Source organism: Lethenteron reissneri, chromosome 31, assembly GCF_015708825.2.
Source record: "Lethenteron reissneri isolate LAM-NWPU_2019-01 chromosome 31, ASM1570882v1, whole genome shotgun sequence".
In the NCBI taxonomy this organism is placed as follows: domain Eukaryota; kingdom Metazoa; phylum Chordata; class Hyperoartia; order Petromyzontiformes; family Petromyzontidae; genus Lethenteron; species Lethenteron reissneri.
Window position 1 is genome coordinate 5,937,515 of NC_083809.1, and position 27,106 is coordinate 5,964,620.

The 27,106-nt window shown below is 47.0% G+C and overlaps 1 protein-coding gene across 1 annotated transcript; it reads right to left on the reverse strand.

The window, feature by feature from the left end:
- Positions 1-393: 393 nt before the first annotated feature.
- BECN1 (beclin 1) lies at positions 394-26,446 on the reverse strand. Its single transcript, XM_061563388.1, has 12 exons — positions 26,034-26,446; positions 20,309-20,474; positions 16,120-16,187; positions 14,682-14,758; positions 13,296-13,386; positions 12,343-12,479; positions 10,099-10,323; positions 8,932-9,078; positions 7,976-8,125; positions 6,282-6,342; positions 4,953-5,095; positions 394-3,881 (listed from the first exon to the last, which is right to left on the reverse strand). Exons 2-12 carry the CDS (start codon positions 20,436-20,438, stop codon positions 3,710-3,712), a joined length of 1,401 nt encoding a protein of 466 aa, XP_061419372.1. The 5' UTR covers positions 20,439-20,474; positions 26,034-26,446; the 3' UTR covers positions 394-3,709.
- Between the last annotated feature and the right edge of the window lie 660 nt (positions 26,447-27,106).

Below are 27,106 nucleotides of genomic sequence, written 5' to 3' on the forward strand. Positions count from 1 at the left end.
GTGGCGCAGTCGTCAGCGCATTGACATTATAAATCCGGCCCAATGTATGTGCGTCCGTATGTTGGAACTTTTTTCGCACCGTACGTAGCCAACCGTGCTAACCGGCTGAACGTTCGTGCCCGGTCACGGCCAACTTGTCAAGTGTGCGCGAGCCATCGGAACTGGTCATTTCACCAAACCTGGATTTGCACGGCGAAATACAATCAACGTTCCGCACAACGGCGTGGGGTCAGACCTGCATCAAGGCCAGCGGATCCGACAATCGCTTGATGAATGGATAGAAGAAGAAAAATTGGCTGAAAGTGCACATGGATGTTTTGTTATGCAACGTGGACAGGAGAGGGCAGTGGCACTGTGACACACTCCCGCTCCAAAATATCCCCGCATTGCATTGGGCAAGCGTCATTGACTCTTGTATCTGCACATGCCAAGCATCTCGGCTGGTGACCACGTGCCAAAAGTACACGGTGTTCCTCGTCGATTTAATTCAGTAAATAGCAGCGGAATGAGTCATTGGAAAAGCAACAATTTCCATAGTTTTATTTTTGCTATAACAAAGTCTTTAGTACAGATATATATACGTTCCAAGAGCATGGGTTCTTATCTTCATGCCCCATGTCATACTTAGCAGGCTCCTGGCAATGTCAAGATTGCGGGTTTACACCCAGCATGCAGATGTTTTCAATTCTTTGCAAAAAAAGAAAAGTTATATGTACAATAAATTAACTCAACAATTCAAAGGTTCAACTTAAGTGAGAATTCATGTTTTGCCAAGTTTACAAGTCTCTCCCACATCTGGCTGCAACCTTGAAGCTCGGGCAAGTTAAACTCCGTTTGCATTTCCGTAAGGTAAAAGTGCGGCCCTGCAATTGCTTGCTCCTGCCGCACTACACACGCGACTAACTGCGGCGTTACCCATTCGTACTGCTGGGTAGAAAGAGGCGGAGAGGATTTCACAAACTTGCACCACTATTTCAACTGTTGCGCCTGGAGATCGAACGGAACCGGTGACCTCTGGTGGCAAGTCCAGTTCGTAAGGTAAAGGTGCAGCCCTGCAATCCTTTGCTCCTGCTGGTACAAGAACCTCTGCTATTAAGAGCTCTAGACAGCCCCTCAAGATTATTTTGCCCTTCTCATCTAGGATAGTCAGACATCTTGGAAGGGTAACACCATGACACGTCGTTACCCATCCATTCTGCTGGGTGGAAAAAGGCTTTCATAAACCTGCACCACTGCCGCACCCGGAAATCGAATCGAACCGGTGACCCCGTCTGGATGGCAAGTCCGGTGTGCTGACCGTTGCAACACCATTGGCGTGGCAGCATCCCTTGCATTTTGAAAAGTAACCACAATTGCTATTCACGAACTTCGTGCGTTTTGGTTTGTGTGACGTTGAACGGACGTGACGGCGATCGGATGAATTGTCACGAATCAAGAGTTGCGATTTAACTCGAGAATCAAGTTTGGCTTTCTCTGCAAGTACGTATGTTGAATTTGTTTCGCACCGTACGTAGCCAACCGCGCTAATCGGAGGTGCGGGGAGCATCTCACTTCGACCGCGACTCGTCTTCAATGCCTGCCTCACGCGTTCCGCCCGTCTCGTTTCTTTACAGCCACGTCTCTTTTGGAACACAAGCCGCGTCTCTTTTTGTACTCTGCAACTCCCTGCTTGTGTTGTTTGTGCCGTCTCATTTTGAAGGTCTCGCTTGTGCTTCGTTTAATTTCTATCCTCCGATTGACCCCGTGTGGTGTGCACAGTGCGTCTCCTAGCTGCTATCTTGTTTGCGCCGCGTCTCTTTTCTGTTGTCCGTCCCTTTCGCGTGAACTCGTTTGTGCCGTCTTGCTTCCTCTCTCGTTCCTCCATTCCGCCAGTTGATCATCAACAGGCGATTGTAACAAGGCCGTAGCCATGGAGTCAACATTGGGGGGACCAAATCTTCCAGGGGGTCTGGGGGTCTCTCGCCCCCTGAAAAAAAATCTAAATTTGGAAACAAAATTTCCTGCCATTTCCTGCCTAAAATATAAAAAAAATCACTAACACATAGGATGGACTTTTCATTTATATTTTACAATGTCTGATAGTGTATTGTATTTATTACATTGCTGTTTTTTCTATTTTACCTTTTCTTGTTTCATTGTATGTAATGGCAGAGATTAGGGATTAATAAAGTACAACCATAGCCACAATCATATAAACAGAAATCTATTTGATAGCAATATATTGGGGGGACATTTTGAGCATATTTGAATATTTGGGGGGATGTGTCCCCCCCAATATATATTATAATTGCGGCCTTGGATCGTAATATCTGTCGTCTGTATTGTACTCTCACACGTGTTACATTTCGAGTGCTTGCACACGTGAACATAGTTAGCCAATATCCTACAACAATCAATTCCCGCAGAAGTGTGCTTCAACGCATGTATCAAAAGAACCGATTTTAATCTACGAATCAGTCGCATCGTTACATTCGAACAATTTTCCATTTGCAGCTTTAAAAGCTCTGTAATAATAACACGCGACTCGCACCCATGACCTTCATTCTGACAGACTTTCGGCAAGTTACTGCGGAGGTTCTCCCGGTTGTGCTGTCCAGCACTCCGATTCGGTTTCTGGTTGTGCCGCGCCCCGTTCGACACGATGTCCGACATTTCTATCCGCGTGCGGGAAGCTTCTTCAGGAAACTCCAAACCACCAGCCTTCATCCCCTCTCATGATCTGTTCTGCCCAAGCGCACTTACACTCCACGTGCTTAAAGAAGCTCTCAGCTCCTGGAGCTAAACGTTGGACATCGTGCAGAACAAAACGCGGCGCGACACGAAGACACATCGCAGGGCTTATGACATTCAAAAAAGGTTCCAGGAACCAAACACATTCGCCGCTAACTGAACTTTCGCTGGCCGCTAAAACATAACTGGACGTATGCTACTCAAAATAACCTAAACAAGCGGATGTCTAAGCCTACCAAATCAGTCGTAAAAACTCCCAACGGGTAAATCAAGATAAAACGACATAATATGGCTAACCTACTTGCGATTCACATTCACACACCCATCAAACAATAATCATGACTTTCCTTCTGATTAAATCCTTGCGGCGGCCTATGGCTAGCCATCGAACATAGACAGTCACTATATCGCGTGCTCTCAGATGCGTTTCCGTGGCTGTCTGGAACGCTCTTCCTTCCGATATTAGGAGCTCTGCACTTTTAAATCCAGATTAAAAACTGATTTCTTAGATCTGCTTTTTGCGTTTAGTTTGTTGTCCTTCCCCCGCACCTCCAAGTAGCATGGTAGGCTATATACAGTGGGAAAGAATTTCAACATAATTACATGATATCATGATTACAGTTGTGTACTTTGCCTCAAAACAAAAAAGCATTTTTCCTTGCAAAATCATTATTGCCGGACTATATAGTTGTCAAATAACAAAAGTACAATAACTGAAGGTGTGAAATAAATAACGGGTTCCCATTCAATTAGTCCAATACCCACTCAATCTAGATTGAAAACTCATTTCTACAGAACCGCTTTTTGTGTTTAGTTTGTCGTCCCTCCCTCTGCACCTCCGATTCGTGCGGTTGGCTACGTACTGTGCGAAAGAAGTTCAACATATGTACACACACAAATACATACATAAATGGCACGCGGTTTTGGAAGCCAAGCGCACCCCGGTTGGTGACGGCAGCGATTGGCGCGAAGTCGCCGGTCACTTGGCGGCGCTGACGTGCGACGAGACCCAGGCAAGCCCCCACTTGAGGTCGGTGAGCATGAACTTGAGGGCCTTGGTCCACTGCTCCTCCGAGTTGAACTGGATCTTGATCGAGTAGGATCCCCCCGTGCCGCCCGTGTCCTCGATGCGTCCCTTCTCCACGTCCATCCTGCGCGCGACAAAGCCGTCGTCGACGCCCGTCATCGTCGGCAGCCGCCCTCTAAACTACGAAACTACTAAACTATTATTTAATTCACCAGGTGAGGCCCACCGCGCTATGTGGCTCTTTTTACTTGGACACAACCTGGCCACGAATGATAGCTCAACGAAGTGGCTTATCATGTGGAAATGTATCACAGACGAATACTCGAAATGCATGTTGAGTCTAAACGTGGAGGGAAAAACAGGGGGGACCCGGAGAAAAATCCACAAGATGACGGGGAGACAGACATGCAAACTCCAAATATACAGGCGTCAAGGTCACAGTTAGCAGGAACAATGAGGCCGGGGGGTTGAGACTCAACACGTAGTGGTTGCCAAAGAAAGCGACGAACCCAAGCGTACGTTCATCGCGGAGATGGCGCGACAAAATGAGGTTGTCTCATGGCGCGACCAAATCAGCTCGCGTGGGCGGGATCTAGATGAGTCACTGCATGGAAGGCCACGGGAGACGTGACAACGGCTTGGGGAAGCATTCATCCAGCAGTGGAAAAATCATGGCCGATGGTGACGATGACAAGCACAGTAATAACGGTTTCCACCTGTGGATGCGTGTGTGTGCGTGTGTGCCTGTGTGGAGTGATGTGGTACAGGAGGACGTGGAGCTGAGTGGACTTGCCGATGACTGGTACGAGCGGTGTTAAGATTGGCCTCTGTGGAGGAGGCTCGTGAAGGACGCTATTGGGCAGTTGGAGGCAGTCGCCCTCCAACAACAACGAAGGGCGGAGATCCGACGCTCACAACAACGAGCAGAGTGCCGGGTGGCTAAAGCACAGCAAGTTGGCACAGTAGGGGGCACAGGTGGTGCATCAGCCACTCATCTCGGTCATCTCAGTCAGTCGACCCATGGCACCTGGGTCTGTCCCGTGACCTCCTGCCGGCCTTCAACACTTCACGTGGCCTCAAAGCGCACCTGGCCTGGCACAGGCGCCATGGTGATGTCACTGCCACTTAGTGGCGAATGGTGGCTGTTGTTGTGTGCACGTGTGTATGTGTGTGCGTGAATGAAGTGTGCAGTTACTTGTAGGGCAAACAGAAGCCAGTGTCCCCCTTCTCCACCTCCTCCTTGAACTGTTGCAGGCAGTCCAGGAATGCCACCATCGCCTGGTCAAACTTACTGTCCCAGAAGAACCGGAAGCCGCCAGAGCCATACAGAGGCAGTTCCTGTATTGACAAAGATTAAAAAAAATTTCCCCGTGTAAGCCTACACAGGCTGTTGGGGCAAGTGCTGTTTGTGACAAACTATGAAGGCCGGCACAGTGCACGAGGAGAGGGGGGGACTGGTGTGGCCAGCACCATGCTCACCCACCTTTGTCTCCCCAATGCTCACATTTACACTTCACACCAAGTACTCATTTAAAGCAGAATCGACCGTGGGTGAGGCCCAAGACTGGTTCAGAAAATCGTCACTGGTGTTGGTCGTGAGTATGAATTCAACTCGGGTTCGCTGGGTTCGTAGCAGTGCGCTAACCACTGCACTACCGCTCCACAAAACCAACCAAAACCAAACAGAGGCAGTTCCTACATTGACATCCATAGCGCACACAAACGCAGAATATTTACGTGCCTAATTTTTCCGTATTGCTTTCTCAAAAATCGCACCTCTCTGTGTAAGGCCGCCGTAGGCAGGAGCTGTGACATTCTACACATTTTGAAAATTATTTATTTCCAATTAAGGTTGAAAGTGTTCGAGCGACAGCTCCCTTTGTTTCTGTAACAGTGGGGGTGGTGTGCGACAACTCTCATAAACCTCAAATAACATGTAGGTTTTCGCGACCAATATCATCCATAATACAGGTTTTTGTTTTATTGGGTTAGATCGCATAAATATAAATGCGTCATTAAACCCACCACCAACCGACACAGACAATTACAAACCTTACTAATTGGCTGTGTTGGGTGTGGCAGGTTTAACGACACATTTATATTTACGCGATCTAATCCAAATAAAAACTGTAATAAAGATCACATATTAACACAATGTTAGTGTAAAGTTGTGTTGCTATGAGGAACTTACCCTAGAGAAAAACTGGGTGAATTGATCAAAAGGTTTGCCCATAACTCAGTGATAAAAAAAAGAATCAGAGCTATAAGTAATCACACTGACGGCCAAAACAATGACGTCATTACGTACGACACCATCTTGTAACCTTGCAAGTTAAGCGCTGTGTGACATCTCAATGCACGGCTGAGAACGGAACGTTACTGTTGCTATTTAAACTCTTCCGAGGCATGTTGGAAAGCATTGCAGAATCCGTGCACATGTACCATTTGTCTTCATAGCTAAGCGTACCGACCGGAAACATCCGTGTAATGTTAGTTGCTTGTTTATGAACCGATCTAAACTCACCTTTGATTTGTCAGTGAGTGATTCCAAGAAGGAGTGGTTCCCATATGGTACCAGACGGTATCTGTAAAAATAAATATATATCAAATAATAAATGTATCTAACACAGGAACACATGCTTTTTTGTCATGGATTTCATTGTCCCAATTCTAGAAGACATTAAATGGGTACTAAAAGCTTTAATATTAGGGTGGTTCAACACAGTGGCGGCTCCTGCAAAATCTCTCAGGGGGGGCAAATGTCTGGATGATTGATAAGGATAAGGTCCACCCATGCAATGGATAAATTAACAGCTTAAGCATGTAAAGGCAACTTCACTTCTTTAATATTAATGAAAAATAAAGTGACTCTTACAATACATCTTGTTTGTTTCTATACTCACTATTAAAACAAACCACTCAAGTTTATTTTATTAAAGATTCCACTCGGTGGCGATAAATTATATTGTTGGATGAAACGTGCTTACGTATGATGACGTTAGCACGTATGATGACGTAAGCACGTATGATGACGTAAGCACGTTAGGGCTTGCCCTCCCGGAAGCCATAGAGAATGCATTGGAGCGCCCCCCGGTCGAAAAAAAACATCTTTCAATGTAAGTCTATGGGGCCACTCGGGGCGATTCTCAGCCGGAGGGAAATCGCCCAAAAAGAGGCGGTACTCCACAGAACGTGACATGACGCTGATTGGACTATATCCAGAGGCTGACAGTGACGGCTAGCGTGACTCTGTGGTTGAATGACATTGGTGGTGCGTCGCCCAATCGCCCTAATGAAGAAACCGCCCCTGGTTCAACATATTTATTTTCAGAACAAAAATAGCTACAACCCTAAGGGAGGAGTAATCATTCTTAAGGGAGGTGTAACTACGCTTGTGATCGTTGCAACTTTACAACCCATCACGCTGAGAATGCACACACGCCGTCAGTAAGTCGTAAGCATAATTTATTAATTATTTCCCGAAAATTATTATTTAATTTAACCATCATGCCTAAAAGCCATTTACCAAAGCACCATTTCAATGGGAAACCGTTATCTATTTCACACCTCCAATGATTGTACTTTTCACATTTAATAACAACGATTTTGCGAGGAAAAGTTAAACTTTTTTGTTCAAGACAAAACATACAACTGTCATGATAATTTCGATTTAAAGCTTTCGTGACTGCAGGGATTCATCTTCTTGGTTCTTTCGGTAAAGTCACGTAGAAGGGAAAAAATTTAATAATAAAAATCAAACAATTTAATTAGGTTTTATTTTTATTATTTTATTATTTCCCTTCTACGTGACTTTACCGAAAGAACCAAGAAGATGTCATGACAATATCATGTATGTTGAACTTATTTCGCACCATACGTATCCAACCGGGCGAATCGGAGGCACGGGGGAAGGACAACAAACTAACCACAAAAAGCAGTTCAAAAGAAATGAGTATTCAATCTAGATTTAAAGGTACATAGCTCCAGTGGCTTCCTAATATCGGAGGGAAGAGCGTTCCAGACGGCCGCAGAAGCGTATTGGGAAGCGCACGATTGCGGCGACCGTCTTTGTCCGATGGCTAGCCATCGCAACAACGTTCCGCCAAAACGGATGACGTGATGACCGTGGACCCCCCCTCCATGTCGCACGATGTACCGTGCGCGAGGCATTCCTGTGGAACGTGGGGGGGGGGTTGGACCCCCTGGCGTGCTGCTCACCGCTGGAAGTGCAGCCCCATCTTGTTGGCGAGAGCGTGGAGCAGCAGCACGGTCTGACCCCACGCGGCGTTGATCTCGCTCCACTCCACGGGGACGCTGGGCAGGCGGCCCAGGCGGAAGTTGTTGATCGTGCCAAAATGCCCGCTGTGCCTACAAAAGATAAGCACCGCCACCCACGCAGCGTATGTAAACTAAACTCAACCATTTTTTACGTTTTATTTTTACCGGGTTTAACAAGTAGGCTTTCGTGACCAATATTCTTCACAATAAAGGTTTTTTTGGGTTAGATTGCATCATACTCAAAATATAAATGTTGCCGGTTTACTCTCCAACACACCGGTGTGCTGAAGTAGTAACTAATTTTCACGTTTTGTTTACATGACAAACCTTACGAATTGGTGGTGGTAGATTTAGGATGCATTTACCAAGTAAGGTCCACTGAGCTATGTAGCTCTTTTTCAGAAGTGACCTGGCCACAAATGATAGCTCAACGAAGTGGCTTATCATGTGGAAATTGATATCAGCCAAATACTCTAAACGCATGTTTTTAAATGAGGAAAAACCGTACACGTGCGCCATCGGAACAGAACCGAAAGAAAAACTAAAGTAACTTTATCGGTATTGAGGCTCCCACAAGGCCATGCGGGAGAGGGCGTGTGGCACTGTTTGGTGCCAGCTATCATCGAGTGCGATCTTGTCACTATAATTCTCTGCAGGGAGTACAATGTCTTTAAAAACAATGGTGCTACGGATAGTCTAAACAAAATTAACGCTGAGGCACTTGTGCATTACGATATTCAGCGGTGAACGAGACCTCCCCACCCTGCAACTTGCAACGGGAAAGGGTCGGAATGCGTCCTGATGCCTGGCTGCCAAGATAATATTGCACTCGAAAGGAGCAGGCGCAAGGGTGAAGATGCGTACGTTGCCTGGGACTATAGGAGGGTTTACCGCACCATATGTGGAAGGTGGCATTGAAGACGTTGGTTTTCTTGAGTTTGTCGAGCTGCATCTGTGCATGGCGCAGCTGGTTATCGACGGAGCGCTGGTCGTCCTCGCACTCCAGCAACTGACGCTTCAGCTCGCTGTACTCGTGCTGGTACCTTCAAGACCAAGACAAAGATCCCCCCCTCACCGTATAGCCTTAACAGACTGTTGGGGCAAGTGCTGTTAGCAAGCAGCACCTATAAAAGGCCGGAACGGTACAGGAAGGGGTGTGGGTGGCCGGCATCACGCCTGGCCGCATTTGTCTCCCCCACATACTCATTTGAGGCCGAGTCTCATTTGAGGCAGAGTCTCAGCCTAAATGAGGCCCAGAAACGGTTCAGATAATCGTCACTGGCCTGGCCACAAATGATAGCCTCAATGAAGTGGCTTATCATGTGGAAATCTACAGCAGCCAAATACTCTAGACGCAAGCGGATTCTAAACATGGCGGGAAAACAAGGAGGACCCGGAGAAAAAAACTACGCGATCATGAGAAGAACATGCAAACCCCAAACATACAACAGGCATTCAGGGTCAGGATCTCACCCACAACCTCCTGCATACCAGGTGAGGTAATTAACATCTCGCTCAAAGCATTGAGCTGGCACAGCTGAGATCATGAATTCAAATTTCAGTGACCAGTATAAAATGAGTACCACGTTTGGAAGTTAACCGCACTGTCTCATGTGTAGACTTGCATTCCCTTTCAACGTGGAATTCACGACCTCCTGCATACCCGGCAAGGTAGTTAAAAAATCTCGCCACCACGGTCGCCTCACAGAATGCGCGACTGACAAAGACATAGATCCCCCGGATAGCCTTAATAGACTTTTGGGGCAAGTGCTGTTAGCGTGCACCTATGAAGGCTGGCAGGATGGCACACGAGAGAGTGGGTGGCGCAACGCCCGACCGCCTTTGTCTCCCTAGTGGTGATGTTAACACACTGCACTAAGTACTCATTTGAGGCTGAGTCGACCTAGGGGAGGCCCAGGACCTGTTCAGATAATCGTCACTGGTGTTGGCCGTGAGCGGGACTCGAACTCGGATACGCCGGGTTGGTAGCGCAGCGCGCTAACCGCGACACGACCGCTCCCCACAGTACGCGTGACTGACCCACACACTCGCACTCAACGTACTTCTCCTCCTGGTGGCCAAGCTGTGCGGCCTCAGTCTTGAGGTGAGCCATCTGCTGGGCCAGCTGCCTTCGCTCGCCCTCCACCTCCTCCAGCTGAGCGATGAGCCCGGCCTCCTCAGTGCGGAGAAACGCGAGCTCCGACTGCAGGCTCTGCTCGTCACCGCCGTGCGCCATCTCGGAGCAGCCCACCTCGCCGGCGGTGTAATCCAGGCGCTTGAGGAAATCCCTGGTGAGAAGAGAAAATAAAGAACAAATCCAATCCCTTGTAGGATCGACAAAAGAAAAAGGTAAAAGTGTGTTGTTCGGGGGAAAATGGACGGAACCCGGAAAGAGAGGAAGATCTAACAGAGAACGGCTTGACGACGACATCGTAAGAAATTGTTGCCAGAAAGATGTGGCCACTACTTGAGCATATAACAGAGGAAAGTGGAAACAATACATGGACTGTCTGCCCATGGATTGTAATGATGACGATGATGATCTTTATTTTGCGTGCTAATATCACCCTCAATAAAGTGAGCGTCGGTGTGCATTACGGCGGATCGGGAATGGTTACAGGAATGAAAGACAAAAAACCGTCAGGACCTCATCGGTTGACACCAACCAAGCAAAGTAAATTTCAACCGCGTGCAACAAATCGCACAAGCAAGTTAAGTTGTAAATAAAAATGTATGAAAGGTAAAGAGACGGTTTGTATGTAAAGTTGTTGATTTTGTGGAAAGCCAAGTCGGAATCAGAACCAGAATATTAATTTATACTGGAGGAATCCGATGAGCTATGAAGCTCTTTTTCACAGACGTCCAGTAGCACGTTGATTGAGAGACATCAGCGTGTTTCGGATGTCCGGTGGCAGGCAGGCAAGGTGGGGTGTTCCAGATTTTTGGGGCTGCACTCCAGAAGGCTTCGCCCCCCCCAGGGTAGGGCGATTTATCCTGCGCCGAATGACAAGGTGCCAATGTTGCCTTCCAGGACCCCCCCCCCCCCCCCCCGTCTGGCTCGCGCTGCTGCGTGGATATTCATGGTTGTGCCGTGGGGAGTGGTGGTGTAACGGTTAGCGCACTGCGCTACGAACCTGGCGACCCCGGTTTGATTCCCGCTCACGGCCAACACCAGTGACGATTATTTTAACCGGTCGTGGGCCTCCCCTAGGTCGACTCAGACGAGTACCTGGTGCGGTGTGTAAACATCGCCACTGGGGAGACAACAGCGGCCGGACGTGGTGTTGGCCACCCACCTCCTCGTGTGATGGGCCGGCCTTCAAAGCTGCTCGCTAACAGCACTTGCCCCAACAGCCTGTTAAGGCTATACGGGGGATCTTTATCTTTGCTGTACAGGCTTTGCGATTTGTTGTTTGGCACCACGTTCCAACGTTTTGCCCCACGTGCTCGGAGCCTCTTCGGGAAATTAAATTCAGTTCCCGAATTTGATTTGAAGTGGCTCCGGGATGCCACGGAATTTAAGCAATTAATAAATGTACGATGTCGGATGTGTCGCATGATGTCTTGAAGTTTCCATAAACCTTCGCTACACATGCTAGGACCTTCTTGTAAAAAAAAAAAATCGTGAAATTTTTCGCAAGTGGCTCTTGATATGCCGTGGTATTCCAAGTGATTATAAACGCACGTCTGACATTTTGTATAATCGCAACGGTAATTAAATTTGTAAAGCATTATTCATACAATTGCATCTCACACCACTGTACAGGAATTACACACTTACATCAGAGGGGCTCACCCCCAATGTAGACACTCGTGAACAACAAGGTTAACCACGTGCAGAAATCAACACGTGACAAAGGTGTCAATGTAATGCCAACCAGGTCAAACTCCCAGCTGCGCACGCAAGCCAAGATATCTCTTTCAGCAGGGCAGTCACATGTCAGACAGCTACAATTGACGACGAGCTGTTGAACGCTCTTCCTTCCGATATTAGGAAGCCACTGGAGCTAAACGCTTTTAAATAATCTAAATTGAAAAGCTAATTTCTTTTCAACTGTTTTAATGTTTAAGCGTGTTGTCTTCCGCACCTCCGATTAGCACTGTTGGCTTCGTACAGCGCAAAAGAAGTTCAACAAACATACATCCATGTCCGACGTTTCGCTCTACGTGCCGGATGCTCCTCCAGAAACCGAAATTGAGTTCCAGAAAATGCACTTCTTCAAATTAAATTCCTGAAGAAATCTTCGACCGTGCACAACAACAACAGCAACAATGCCATCGACGACGACGTCGACTGCCATCTCCACCTGTAGTCCTGACACTCGTCCTCCGTGACCTTGAGCTGCTGGTCCATCTGGTCAAGGAGGTTGTCCGTGCACTCCTCGCACAACGGGTGGTCAACCTCCGTCTGGCCGGACATGATGTCAAACAGGTCGCTCATCACCTACACAAGCACGCAAGAGAGGGGGAGGCGGGGCACAGATCGCAATTGGTACGCAACCTTAAACCGTGGTCCACACCTGCGCAACCAGTTGTGCAACTCTTCTGCATGTGGCCGAGTTGCAACAAGTTGCAAGCAGTTGAAGAACCAGTCACAGTTCAGCAATTTGTTGCGACGTCATCCATCTCGTGCCCATATGTTAACCATGATTGGTTGTTATATTCCCGAATGCGCCATTTCATTTCCTTGTTGCGCAACTACTCGCTTGGATATGGATAAAGTAGCTGCAGGTGATTTCAGGCAGGTGCGGACTGGCTTCTCGGGCAGCGATCTGCGCGGAGGATTTTGGTCCAGCGGCGGCATATATAGGCCAACTTGCTTTAACGCCTCAGCAACGGGAAGCACTTTACATCACGTCTCATCTGAAACATTGTAATCCCCTGCTGCCTGCGGTTTATTCAAGGCAGAGGTCGGCAAACCTGTGGCTCCGGAGCCACATGCGGCTGTTTAAGGATCGCTTGGCGAGACGTTATTCACGTGCATTGATTGCGGCTCTTGAAATATTGTTTTTTTTTTACCAAATTGGAAAGAAATGGCTCTTCGTGTTATTTTGGTTGCTGACCCTTGAACCAAGGGGACCCCCTCACCCCCACAGTGACAGCTGTCCCCGTACGGCACAAATTATACCCAGCACCGGCCTCCAAATTGGCACGGGTTGCAAGCAGGGAAGCGATTTCGCCATGTGGTTCTTTCCTTATCAATGTGCGACGAGCACAGCATCGCACACACCAGACGGCGAGTGACTTGCGCGGCCGTTACCTTGATCCTGCGACTCAGGTGTTCCGTTACGCCCCCGTCGGACGCCTCCCCTATCAGCGTGAAGCTGTTGGCACTCTCCATGGACATCATCCTGCCGGATCCACACACAAAACGCCTTTACAGGGGCACGGTGCCACGATTACAACAGCCAACAACAACAACCGGCATTCGCCACTAAGTGGCGGTGATGTCACCATGGCGCTTGTGCCAGGCCATGTGCACGTTAAGGCCACGTGAAGTGTCGAACGCCCGCCGGCAGGAGGTCACGGGGCACACCCAGGTTCCATGGGTCAACTGACTGAGATGATTACAACAGCCCGCACTGGCACACGCGCAGCTCTCAATATATTTTTATTGAACAATCATGCAATTAAAAACTTCCGCAGATTATCACGTGTGAAATTGCCAGAGGCCCTAGCGTGGATAAGTGGTCACTTGAAAAGCGCTCAGACATAGTTCTGTAACGTCACCTTCCGTGGATTGTTCTCTAACGAAATACGTGATTAGGCAGCACTCTGTTAAAGAATTCTAAAAATGCTTTATAACCTTTATCTCGTCACACAATGACCATTTTCAGCCCCTTGGTCAAACCACTGATGGATGAAGGCTTCTGTGTGAGGGCCGTGGGGCGGGTTATTTGGCGATGCTGCACCACGCCGGTGGGCGGCGAGTTGGTGGAAACGGGCATCAACATGGATGTTCAATTAATTCATCTGCACTGCCCTCTGCTGCCCGCAACAGAGCTCCGCAGCAGCCTATACCTCACGCCACTCAGCGTTACCTGCTGTACCCACGCCACTCAGTGTTACCTGTACGCACACCACTAAAGTGTTACCTGCTGTACGCATGCCACTCAGTGTTACCTGTACGCACGCCACTCAGTGTTACCTGTACGCACGCCACTAAAGTGTTACCTGCTGTACGCACGCCACTCAGTGTTACCTGCTGTACCCACGCCACTCAGTGTTACCTGTACCCACGCCACTCAGTGTTACCTGCTGTACCCACGCCACTCAGTGTTACCTGTACCCACGCCACTCAGTGTTACCTGCTGTACCCACGCCACTCAGTGTTACCTGTACGCACGCCACTAAAGTGTTACCTGCTGTACGCACGCCACTCAGTGTTACCTGTATGCACGCCACTCAGCGTTACCTGCTGTACCCACGCTGTTAAGCGTTACCTGCTGTACGTACGCCACTCAAGTGTTACCTGCTGTACGTACGCTGTTCAGCGTTACCTGCTGTACCCACGCCACTCAACGTTACCTGCTGTACCCACGCTGTTCAGCGTTATCTGCTGTACACCCGCCGCTCAGTGTTATCAGTACGCACGCCGCTCAGTATTGCCAGCTTTAAAATAACTGAACAAAAAACAATCAATGACCTGGCTGGCGGTATGGTCTTGTGCACCACGCCATCGCATCGCCTCTCGTCCAGGCATCCGTGTGTCGTGTAGGGGCCCTGCCGTCAAACATGTGACATCAGCACATAGCCCAGCAGTGTCTCGACTGATCCGACCACTCACTGTTATTGTTGCTATTCGCCATCGTCTCCGATCCATCAAACAAAAGCTACAAATTATATTTGGACAATTTTGGCCATCGAACAAAGACGGTCACACGGCATCGCGCGCTTCTGAATGCGCTTTTGCGGCCTTTTGAAACGCTCTTCCTTCCAATATTAAGAAGCCACTGGAGCTGTGCACCTTTATATTATCTAGTTTGATAACTAATTTCTTTATAACTGGTTTTTGTATTTAGTTTCTTGTCTTTCCTGATTAGCACAGTTGGCATACGTACGGTGCAAAAGAAGTTAAAGATACATACATACAACCAAAGCGCCCTTGCAAACAAGATGTTCCATCTCAAAGAATATATCAGCAAAATATATTCTTATAAATAATAATGATAATGCAGAAATAGTTAGGAGATTACACAATAGAGGTCATGCAGAACAAGTTCACTCGACTGGAGATTTCTATCAGAGGGAACCCAATGGGAAAACAGCAGAGGATGTGTACCTAAGGCAGCTCATTGACAGGGGACTCAGCCAACAGTTAGGTTATAAAGATGCAGACGAGAGGTGATTACAATGCTTATGAAAAATTGAACTTGACCATGAAAACCAGCAAACAAATTTGTCCACTGCATAAAATCAGTATGTCACCTGTTATGATGTACACTTGAGGAACACGCACATTGAGAAAGGAAATGGGAGAAAGCACATACCTGTCAACCCATACGGTTTATCATATTCTTGTAAACAGGGAAATTGCGTTTTCAAGTCCATACGGTGTACAGCCGTTTCAATACGGGCAAAAAAATGTCTATTTGTTTGTGTTTCTCCCTTGTGATGGGACGTTGTAGGATGAACCCTGAGATTTATAAGGGCACGGGGTGACCAATAAGGTCTGAATTGGTCTGTAATAAGGTAGGCCACTGATAAGGAGTTGACAGGTATGGAAAGAAGTTGAAAAGTGCACAATAAAGCATGGGGAGGTACATGCTTGGAATAACACTGACACACAGAGAGAGGAACACAGTCCATTATAAAACACAATGATAGTTAGTTATATCATATTGACCGTACGATAAGTGGACTTATAAGTACACTCAAGAGATGTTTGTTACGTTATGGGCACATTATAAATATGTACGTATGTTGAACTTTTTTCGCGCCGTACGTAGCCAACCATGATAATCGGAAGTGCGGGGGGAAAGGACAACACACTGAATACAAAAAGCAGTTTTTGTTTGTTGCTGTTGTTGATCTATCGTTCAATAATAATTCTCAGTCAACGAATGTTGCACATTCGTACACACCTCATTGGTCACGTCTATGTCCACACTTGGGTCTTCTCTCGTCACCGGTGTGACCGTCACAAGGGGGGCTGCAAAAAAACACACAAAACGTCAATTAAAAATTACACCTACATGTTCTATTAAAACTGAACAATGTTTGATTTTACCAGGTAAGGCCGACTACACTATATGTGGAGGGAAAAAGTGAAGAACCTGCAGAAATATCCACATGACCACGGGGAGAGAGACACGTCAACTCCAAATATACAGACGTCAGGGTCGGGATCGAACCCACGACCTCCTGTATACCGGGCGAGATAGTTAACATCTCACCACCATGGCATCCCAGCATGTGCATACATTAAAAAAAACGTGCTTATCATTCAACTGGGCTTAAGTCTCATTTTCTGTATGTGTTCAGCTCCTGGCAATAATAATTTAGTTTTTATTGAGCTCATCACACGACCAACGAGGGGACGCGCGTGCAAGATTAGAGAGGGAGGCCTTTCAATTGCGTCCTCTGGGCTGGCATCTCTCCCCGTTTGGAGCATGCCTAGTGGCAATGATAACACGAAGTAACACAATTTTTGTTCCTGGGTAGAAAGTAATTGCTTATGCCTAAAAAGTATTTTAAAATAGCTATTATGCCCCACAAACTTTGCTTTTGTGACCAGGACAGTAAAATTTCAAAATGTACCTAATTTCAATGAGAAAACGGGAAAAGTTGTGTCTTTTCATTCACATAAAGTCAGAAAAAACAACATATGAATCAAAATAAATATGTATTTATACTAAAGTAATACAAAAATGACGACAAAATATTTTTAAGGGAATAGTTTTTCGAGATTTACGATTATATTGTAAATCACTTTCACGAATCAGCCCCCAAATGTAGGCTCCCATCATGTTCTCGTTATACTGTGCTTGGTAGCGGCGTTCAAAGTCCAGTATATCCTGGTGGAAGCGCTCGACTTGCTCCTCCGAGTACGCTCCCATGTTCTCTTTGAATTTAAAAAGATGAGCATCAAGGATATGGTCTTTGAGGGACATCCTACAGCCCATTGTGCCGTAGTTCTTCACCAAAGTCTGAACCAGCTCCATAGTTTTCGACCTTGTGATTGCCCAGGAAGCCAAGAACCACTTCGACAAAGCTGTTCCAAGCCGCTTTCTTCTTACTAGTGAGCTTCTTGGAAAATTCTTTGCACTCCAGGATCTTCTTTATCTGTGGTCCGACGTAGACACCGGCTTTGACCTTTGCCTCAGCTTAGGGAAGAAGTCTTGAAGGTACTTGAAGGCTGTCGACTCCTTATCTACAGCTCTGACAAATTGTTCCATAAGGCCCAATTTGATGTGCAGTTGTGGCATTAGCACCTTTCGGAGGTCCACCGGTGGCTTCCACTTGACGTTGTTCCTCCCCACAGAAAACTCGGTCTGCTGTAGCTAGTACCTGCCTGTGATAGTGCGCCTTGGTGTCCCTGCTGTACCAAAAACAAAGATAGTTGGGAAACTTGGTAAAACCGCCTTGGAAATCCATCAGGAATGCCACCATTGTGAAGTCTCCGATGACCTCCCAGCCGTACTCATCATACTTAAAGGTGTCCAGCAAGGTCTTGATGCTGTTGCAATCCTCTTTGAGGTGCACCGAGTGAGCCAGGGGAAGAGACGGGTACTTGTTACCATTATGGAGCAGCACGGCTTTGAGGCTCCTGGATGAGCTGTCAATGAAGAGGCGCCACTCATTCTGGTTATACGGCGATTCCGATTGCCTCGAACAGACTGGTCACATTGTGGCAGAAGCAAAGCCCATCTTGACGAGTGAAGAAGCTGCAAAAAGGTTGGTGGCGCTTCCTCTGATCTGCGACTTGCACACTTTATCCAACAAGTTCAACTGCTTGAGCCTAGACGTCAAAAGCTCGGCATTGGACTTGGTAAGACCAAGATCTGTGATCAAGTCGTTGAGGTATTTTTGGTTAGGGTAGTATGGGTTTCTCTCCTCAGCTCCACCTCTGAAATTGTCATCTGGATCTACGTCTTCCTCGCTCTCTGAATTGCTGCTCTCTTCTAAAGATGGCTGCTCTCTCTTCGGAGGAGTGGGTACGAGGAGCTCATGGCAGTGGGGCCCCGAGGCAATGGATGAAGGAAGGTCCGGATCCGTGATAGCAGGTGCATTCTTGCCAGTCCGACGATTGGAAGGGTCCACCATGCAGAAGTAGTAGTTGCTTGAGTGGTCAGTGGAAATATGCCTTGTAGGCCTCACACATCTTAGCAGATGCTTCCACTGAGTACTTTTTCGCTCTTGTCTTGATAAATTGGCCGCAGACATAGCAAAATGTGTTTGCCTGCAGCCTCTTGATGCCATCTCAGAAAAATGCAGATATGTATCCACTTAGGCAGCTGGAACTAAGCTGAACTGGTGGGCTTTAAGGCCCCTGTATTTATACTACTATTATATTACTGGAAAGTTCTAGAATGTTCTAGAAGTTACTCCAAGTTTACTCAGCACTTAATCTATCTATAATGTTCTGATAAACAGGTAAATTTCATAAGTATCACTGTCCTGGTCACAAAAGCAAAGTTTGTGGGGAATAATAGCCATTTTATGTACTTTTGAGGCATAAGCAATTAGGAAATAACACTTCTACCCAGGAAAAAAAAAAAATGTATTAGTGTAATTAAAATTATTACACAACTTCATTGAGAATATGTTCACAACAGATGTATTTTACGCCTTAGCTGTAGTTCCGTACACACTGGAATCCCAGGTACTAGAAAAATTTACATGAAATCTGACCCTTTGGGAGTCAATAAAATCGAATTGGAACATGCAGTATACATTACGTTCGTAGAACGTGAGGCTATCACGAAGGCGCTGTTTCACAGACAATTAAGAGTCTGCCAGTGAGAAGTGATCTTGTTATGTGGTTTAACCCAATTAAGTAATTTACAGGAAATGTTTAAAAATGTGGCAAATGGACCGTGACACCAGTGCACACGACCTAACTCGTTTAAATAACTTCATAGAACCTTTAATGCACACCTATATGAAGCAGATTGCGTGTATTTTATGGTCACCACATTCTTCAGATTACAAGATCCGCCGGAAAGTCAAATGCAGCCCAAACATGTCCCCAGTTTCAATTGCGTAATACAAATAAGGTCTCACACACACACAAAGTACCGGATTGCAAGATACCACCAACTTTTCCTTTCAAATACATGGGTAAAAAGTGCAATTTACAATCTTAAGATTGTGGTAATACATCCACAGTATGAACCAGGGTGGCCGCTGGGCTCGAACAGAGTACATCTGTAACAAGTGGCAAATGGGCTACCACTCAGTCGTGCCACCGTCCGCATGGAGTGGCCTCCCGTTGCCACGAAACAAAGATCCCCTGTAGGCTGTTATTGAGCACCTATGAAGGCCAACACGGGCACACAAGAGGGTGGTGAGGGTAGCATCATGCCCGGTTGCCTTTTATCTCCCCAGTGTTGAAGTTTCCACACTGCACGAGATGCTCATTTAAGTCCAAGTTAGCCTAGGGGAGGGCCCAGGACGAATTCTCAAATCACTGATCACCAATATGATCCATATCCAGGAATCGAACCTGAATCATCAACCCGAGTCATCAGGTTCGTAACACGGCGTGCCAAGGCTGAGTCGGCCTTGGGCAGGCCCACCACCGATTCGTGCATTCATCTACTTATCCATAATATATATTTTTTGGGTTAGATCGCATAAGTATAAATGTGTCGTTAAACCTGCCACCACCCGACACAGCCAATTAGTAAGGTTTGTAACGTAAACAGAACATGCCTGATTCGTTACTAGCACAGCACACCGGTGTGTTGGAGAGCAAATCTACATTTACAATCCGAGTACGTTTCGCCAGTAATTACAACTAGCGTCATCAGGCGGACAGGCAAATTTGATCTACTGACGTTGGCCATTGCATGTATGTATGTTGAACTTCGCCCGCAACGTACGCATCCAACCATGCTAATCGGATTTTCAGGGGCAAAGACAGCAATCTAAACACAAAAAATAGCTCCAAAGAAATGAGTTTTAAATCTAAGTTTAGGGGGTATTGGACGTGAGTCACCTGGTTTGGAGTGCAATTCATTAACCACTTACACTAGTGCTCCCCACGTGTTACTACACACACACAGAGCGCAGCTGTGGGAATGCGACGTCGAGAAACAGGAGGCTTGCCTGTGAGCTCGCCGGTCGTGTGATTGTCGAGCGTGTCGAACGATGTGTCCAGCTTGAGCGGCTGGTTGCAGCGCTGGCACACGAAGCTCACGTGCGTGGTACTCCCCGCGTGTGAAACCGACGTCTCCATGGCTTCTCCTCCTTTGACTCCGCGGCGATCTGCGTGCTTCAAGAAGGTGAAACCATCTCAGCGATGCGGTCATGTCAAAGATTGCAATGAATAATCAATGACAGATAGCACAATTGTTTTTATAATGGTCAGCCACTGACTATTCGACTCCCCACGCCGTCACCACCCCGCACGGTTCACTGCGGCTACCGTCCATCTAGCTCGCTCCTGCGCATGAACTGATCTCATCGCTCCATCTCCATGGTGGCCGGGCCTCTGACGAATTATCTACTTTGGATGCCGTTCCATCACAATTCTTGTCCATGTGCCATCATCCCGTCTAGCGATGTGTCCGAGCCAAACCCAACTTAACTCTATACATTTTCTTTCCGACTGTATTATACAGTAAAAATATTGAATGTGCGGATGGCCAATGTACAACGGCTCAGTCACATCCTTCCAAGTGCAGACAACGAAAGACTGCTCCACGCATTTGTTTTATCCTGCATTGACCCTGAGCAAGCTCCTAAACAGGCCGCAGTACGTTCAAAATGCGGCCGCCAGGGTGCTAACTGGTACAAACTTTAAGAATCACATCACACCTATGCTCCTGTCCCTTCACTGATTTTAATATTTTCTTGCTCATATTCAAGGCCTTAAATGGGCTTGCTCCTCACTACATTTATGACTTCATTCAGCCATATATTTTCCATCAAGATCATGAGGATCCTCAGATTGTGCTTTGCTCACCGCCACCACGGTCTAGGCTTCACAAATGGAGTGGCGGTGACTTCGCAATTGCCGCACCTCAACTCTGGAACTCCTTGCCCCGTCGAGGTCGGGACTTAGAGGCACTACAAATCTCGACTAAAAATATATCCGTTTAAAATGTCTCTCTCTCTTTAGTTATTTTCAAACGTCATTCTGACTTCTTTCCTTGGTGGCTGTTAAACTATTTTCTGCATTTCCATGCATAGCGGCCGGATAACGATTGTTTAAGGGCGCTTTATAAATGTCAAATATTATTATTAACGCTAGAAACGTCTTGTGGCATGGAGATCCTTAAGTGTTTTCGAGTTAAAATTCAGGAGGGTCCCGGCTACGTTGCGACGTTTCGCCAAATTCCACGAATGAGAGTCTGGCTCCGTGCGGGTGGTTCTTCGGAACCCGGAGAGACAAACCCAAGTCAGTTTAACACGTAGACTTTCACGACCAATATCATCCATAATACAGGGTTTTTTTGGGTTATATCGCGTAAAAATGTGTCGTTAAACCCACCACCACCCGACATAGCCAATTATCAAGGTTTGTCATGTAAACAGAACACGCCAATTCGAGCAAAGCCACAACATTTACAATCTGAGTGCTCAGATTGTAACGAATTGGCGTGTTCTGTTTACGTGACAAACCTTACCAACATTGGCTGTGTCGGGTGGTGGCGGGTTTAACCACACATTCATATACTTAAGCGATCGAACCCAAAAACCCCAAGTCGTGCACGCTGTGTAGGAAGGGGGTTAATTCTAGATTTGAAGTTTTCGTGACTGCAAGGATTCATACTCTTTGGTGTAGGACACACTTAAGCAGTTGTGCTTTCGCTAAGTTGTCCCCACCTGAAGGAGGACGCTTGTGTTGCGCCCGAAACGTCGTGGTTTAATTTATTTAAATGTTTTACCTACGTGACTTTACCGAAAAAACCAAAGAATAGGAAGGGGGTTTACACAGTGGCACTGACAACCTCCAGGTGCACACCTCGCAGCGCCTCCACCACAAACCCTGTGGCAAACCACGTGGTTGGTTGGTGTTGGTGGTAGATACCAATCCAGGTGCTTGCCAGGCTGAGAGCTACCCTTGCTTGGCTTCTGAGATTCAAACTCTATATAGTGGTAATAGCAAGAGGTTTCAACATGGTTTTATTTTATTTTAACAGGTAAGGCCAACTGAGCTGTAATAGCTCCCTTTTCAGAACCTGTTTCATGTCAGTTATAAGACAGTTTGACTGGAGACAAAACGCAAAAGTCTATACAAGTCTATGTAAGTCTATATATATAAAGTATATCAGGAATACTAGAAATGTCAATACAATACATACTGTCCTGCATTTTTAACATAAGCTTGATTGTATTACATCGAGTCTTGAGGCTTTCCTGGAAAAATAAATTACATAATTATTGACATACGGTACCGTACTACTGCCAACAAGTGCGATTGACGCGTGAATCCGTAGGACGTAGCCTCGGCCCATCATCACTCCGGGTCGATAAAACGAATTCCACTTTGCGGTGGCGATCAGCAGTCAGCTTTTTTAACTTTTGGGTTACAACGTGGGCTCACAGCCAAGTAAAGTACGGTTCTGCGAAGACCACAGTTCGAGTCCCAACCCCGGCTGCTAACAACAACAACAATCCCACTTCACTACAACAACTCGCCATTGACCAGGGCGGTGAAGTATGGTCAAACGACGCTCGCACGACCCACGACGACACAGCGTTGGTTTTTAAGGCCCTTTCATCCAGCAGCGAATTGAACAATATTGTATAGACACCGGTGTCTATACAATGTGGCACATTGTATAGACACCGGTGTCTATACCACATTGTATAGACACCGGTGTCTATACCACATTGTATAGACACCGGTGTCTATACCACATTGTATAGACACCGGTGTCTATACCACATTGTATAGACACCGGTGTCTATACCACATTGTATAGACACCGGTGTCTATACCACATGGTATAGACACCGGTGTCTATACCACATTGTATAGACACCGGTGTCTACACCACATTGTATAGACACCGGTGTCTATACACATTGTATAGACACCGGTGTCTATACCACATTGTATAGACACCGGTGTCTATACCACATTGTATAGACACCGGTGTCTATACCACATTGTATAGACACCGGTGTCTATACCACATTGTATAGACACCGGTGTCTATACCACATTGTATAGACACCGGTGTCTATACCACATTGTATAGACACCGGTGTCTATACCACATTGTATAGACACCGGTGTCTATACCACATTGTATAGACACCGGTGTCTATACCACATTGTATAGACACCGGTGTCTATACCACATTGTATAGACACCGGTGTCTATACCACATTGTATAGACACCGGTGTCTATACCACATTGTATAGACACCGGTGTCTATACCACATTGTATAGACACCGGTGTCTATACCACATTGTATAGACACCGGTGTCTATACCACATTGTATAGACACCGGTGTCTATACCACATTGTATAGACACCGGTGTCTATACCACATTGTATAGACACCGGTGTCTATACCACATTGTATAGACACCGGTGTCTATACCACATTGTATAGACACCGGTGTCTATACCACATTGTATAGACACCGGTGTCTATACCACATTGTATAGACACCGGTGTCTATACCACATTGTATAGACACCGGTGTCTATACCACATTGTATAGACACCGGTGTCTATACCACATTGTATAGACACCGGTGTCTATACCACATTGTATAGACACCGGTGTCTATACCACATTGTATAGACCCGGTGTCTATACCACATTGTATAGACACCGGTGTCTATACCACATTGTATAGACAACCGGTGTCTATACCACATTGTATAGACACCGGTGTCTATACCACATGTATAGACACCGGTGTCTATACCACATTGTATAGACACCGGTGTCTATACCACATTGTATAGACACCGGTGTCTATACCACATTGTATAGACACCGGTGTCTATACCACATTGTATAGACACCGGTGTCTATACCACATTGTATAGACACCGGTGTCTATACCACATTGTATAGACACCGGTGTCTATACCACATTGTATAGACACCGGTGTCTATACCACATTGTATAGACACCGGTGTCTATACCACATTGTATAGACACCGGTGTCTATACCACAATGTATAGACACCGGTGTCTATACCACATTGTATAGACACCGGTGTCTACACCACATTGTATAGACACCGGTGTCTACACCACATTGTATAGACACCGGTGTCTATACCACATTGTATAGACACCGGTGTCTATACCACAATGTATAGACACCGGTGTCTATACCACATTGTATAGACACCGGTGTCTACACCACATTGTATAGACACCGGTGTCTATACCACATTGTATAGACACCGGTGTCTATACCACATTGTATAGACACCGGTGTCTATACCACATGGTATAGACACCGGTGTCTATACCACATTGTATAGACACCGGTGTCTATACCACATGGTATAGACACCGGTGTCTATACCACATTGTATAGACACCGGTGTCTATACCACATTGTATAGACACCGGTGTCTATACCACATTGTATAGACACCGGTGTCTACACCACATTGTATAGACACCGGTGTCTACACCACATTGTATAGACACCGGTGTCTATACCACATTGTATAGACACCGGTGTCTATACCACATTGTATAGACACCGGTGTCTATACCACATGGTATAGACACCGGTGTCTATACCACATTGTATAGACACCGGTGTCTATACCACATTGTATAGACACCGGTGTCTATACCACATTGTATAGACACCGGTGTCTATACCACATTGTATAGACACCGGTGTCTATACCACATTGTATAGACACCGGTGTCTATACCACATTGTATAGACACCGGTGTCTATACCACAATGTATAGACACCGGTGTCTATACCACATTGTATAGACACCGGTGTGCTAACACCGGTGTCTACACCACATTGTATAGACACCGGTGTCTATACCACATTGTATAGACACCGGTGTCTATACCACATTGTATAGACACCGGTGTCTATACCACAATGTATAGACACCGGTGTCTATACCACATGGTATAGACACCGGTGTCTATACCACATTGTATAGACACCGGTGTCTATACCACATTGTATAGACACCGGTGTCTATACCACATTGTATAGACACCGGTGTCTATACCACATGGTATAGACACCGGTGTCTATACCACATTGTATAGACACCGGTGTCTATACCACATTGTATAGACACCGGTGTCTATACCACATTGTATAGACACCGGTGTCTACACCACATTGTATAGACACCGGTGTCTATACCACATTGTATAGACACCGGTGTCTATACCACATTGTATAGACACCGGTGTCTATACCACAATGTATAGACACCGGTGTCTATACCACAATGTATAGACACCGGTGTCTATACCACATTGTATAGACACCGGTGTCTATACCACAATGTATAGACACCGTGTCTATACCACATTGTATAGACACCGGTGTCTATACCACATGTATAGACACCGGTGTCTATACCACATTGTATAGACACCGGTGTCTATACCACACCGTCTACTCTTGAGTGTGTGTGACACCGTCGCCTCGTAGTGTGACATACAGTGGTGAAGTATGGACCAAACGGGCGGAGTGAGTCAACAACAAAACGACCACCACCCAACCTAACATCGATTACGACCGTGACACACTCTACGTTGTGTCTAGCAGACACACAACAATGATAAACTAGCGAGAGAACAACAACAACAGCAGCAACATCAACAACAACACGGCAGACTTATTGCTTACTCCGTGTGAGGGCCGCTTCAGCACAACATCCCACACCAACACCACCAGCACCAGCGCTCGGCTTCTCTAAGACTCTAAAGACATCTTCATCATCACCACCATCATCATCATCGCAGCAGCAGCAGCAGGAGAAGCTCGTATCTTCGGTGTTCGCTCCAACCCGAACAAATGTTACAACAATCGCAGTGGTGGTGATGATGATGATGGTGATGATACACGAAGTGGGAACGTCGGCTGGCGATTCAGGATTTTTTTTTTACGAAGTATTCCACCCCTCCCCTCTTCAGCCCGAAGTAGATTCGGCGGAAATCACATGCTGAACAGTTTTTTTTAGGTTTTTTTTAGATTACAGCTTCCACTAGGGAGGAGATGTGAAGAGAGGAAGAGGCTGGATTTAGTGTGGCGTGCGTGGTGACGTCGCCGCGTGCGTGGTGACGTCTCCGCGTGCGTGGTGACGTCTCAGCGTGCGTGGTGACGTCTCCGCGTGCGTGGTGACGTCTCAGCGTGCGTGGTGACGTCTCCGCGTGCGTGGTGACGTCACAGCGTGCGTGGTGACGTCTCGGCGTACGTGGTGACGTCGACGCCGTACGTGGTGACGTCACAGCGTGCGTGGTGACGTCTCAGCGTACGTGGTGACGTCCCAGCGTGCGTGATGACGTCTCCGCGTGCGTGGTGACGTCTCAGCGTGCGTGCTGACGTCTCAGCGTGCGTGCTGACGTCGACGCCGTACGTGGTGACGTCACAGCGTGCGTGCTGATGTCATGGCGTACGTGCTGACGTCTCAGCGTGCGTGGTCACGTCCCAGCGTGCGTGATGACGTCCCAGCGTGCGTGCTGACGTCATAGCGTACATGCTGACGTCTCAGCGTGCGTGGTGACGCCTCCGCGTGCGTGCTGACGTCATAGCGTGTGTGCTGACGAACGTCGCCGCGTACGTGGTGACGTCTTCGCGTGGCGACATTTATAGATTCGGGGTGACCTCGCCGCTTCCACGTAATGACGTCGCCGCGTCTACGTGATGACGTTGCCGCGTCTACGTAATGACGTCGTCGCGTCTACGTAATGACGTCGCCG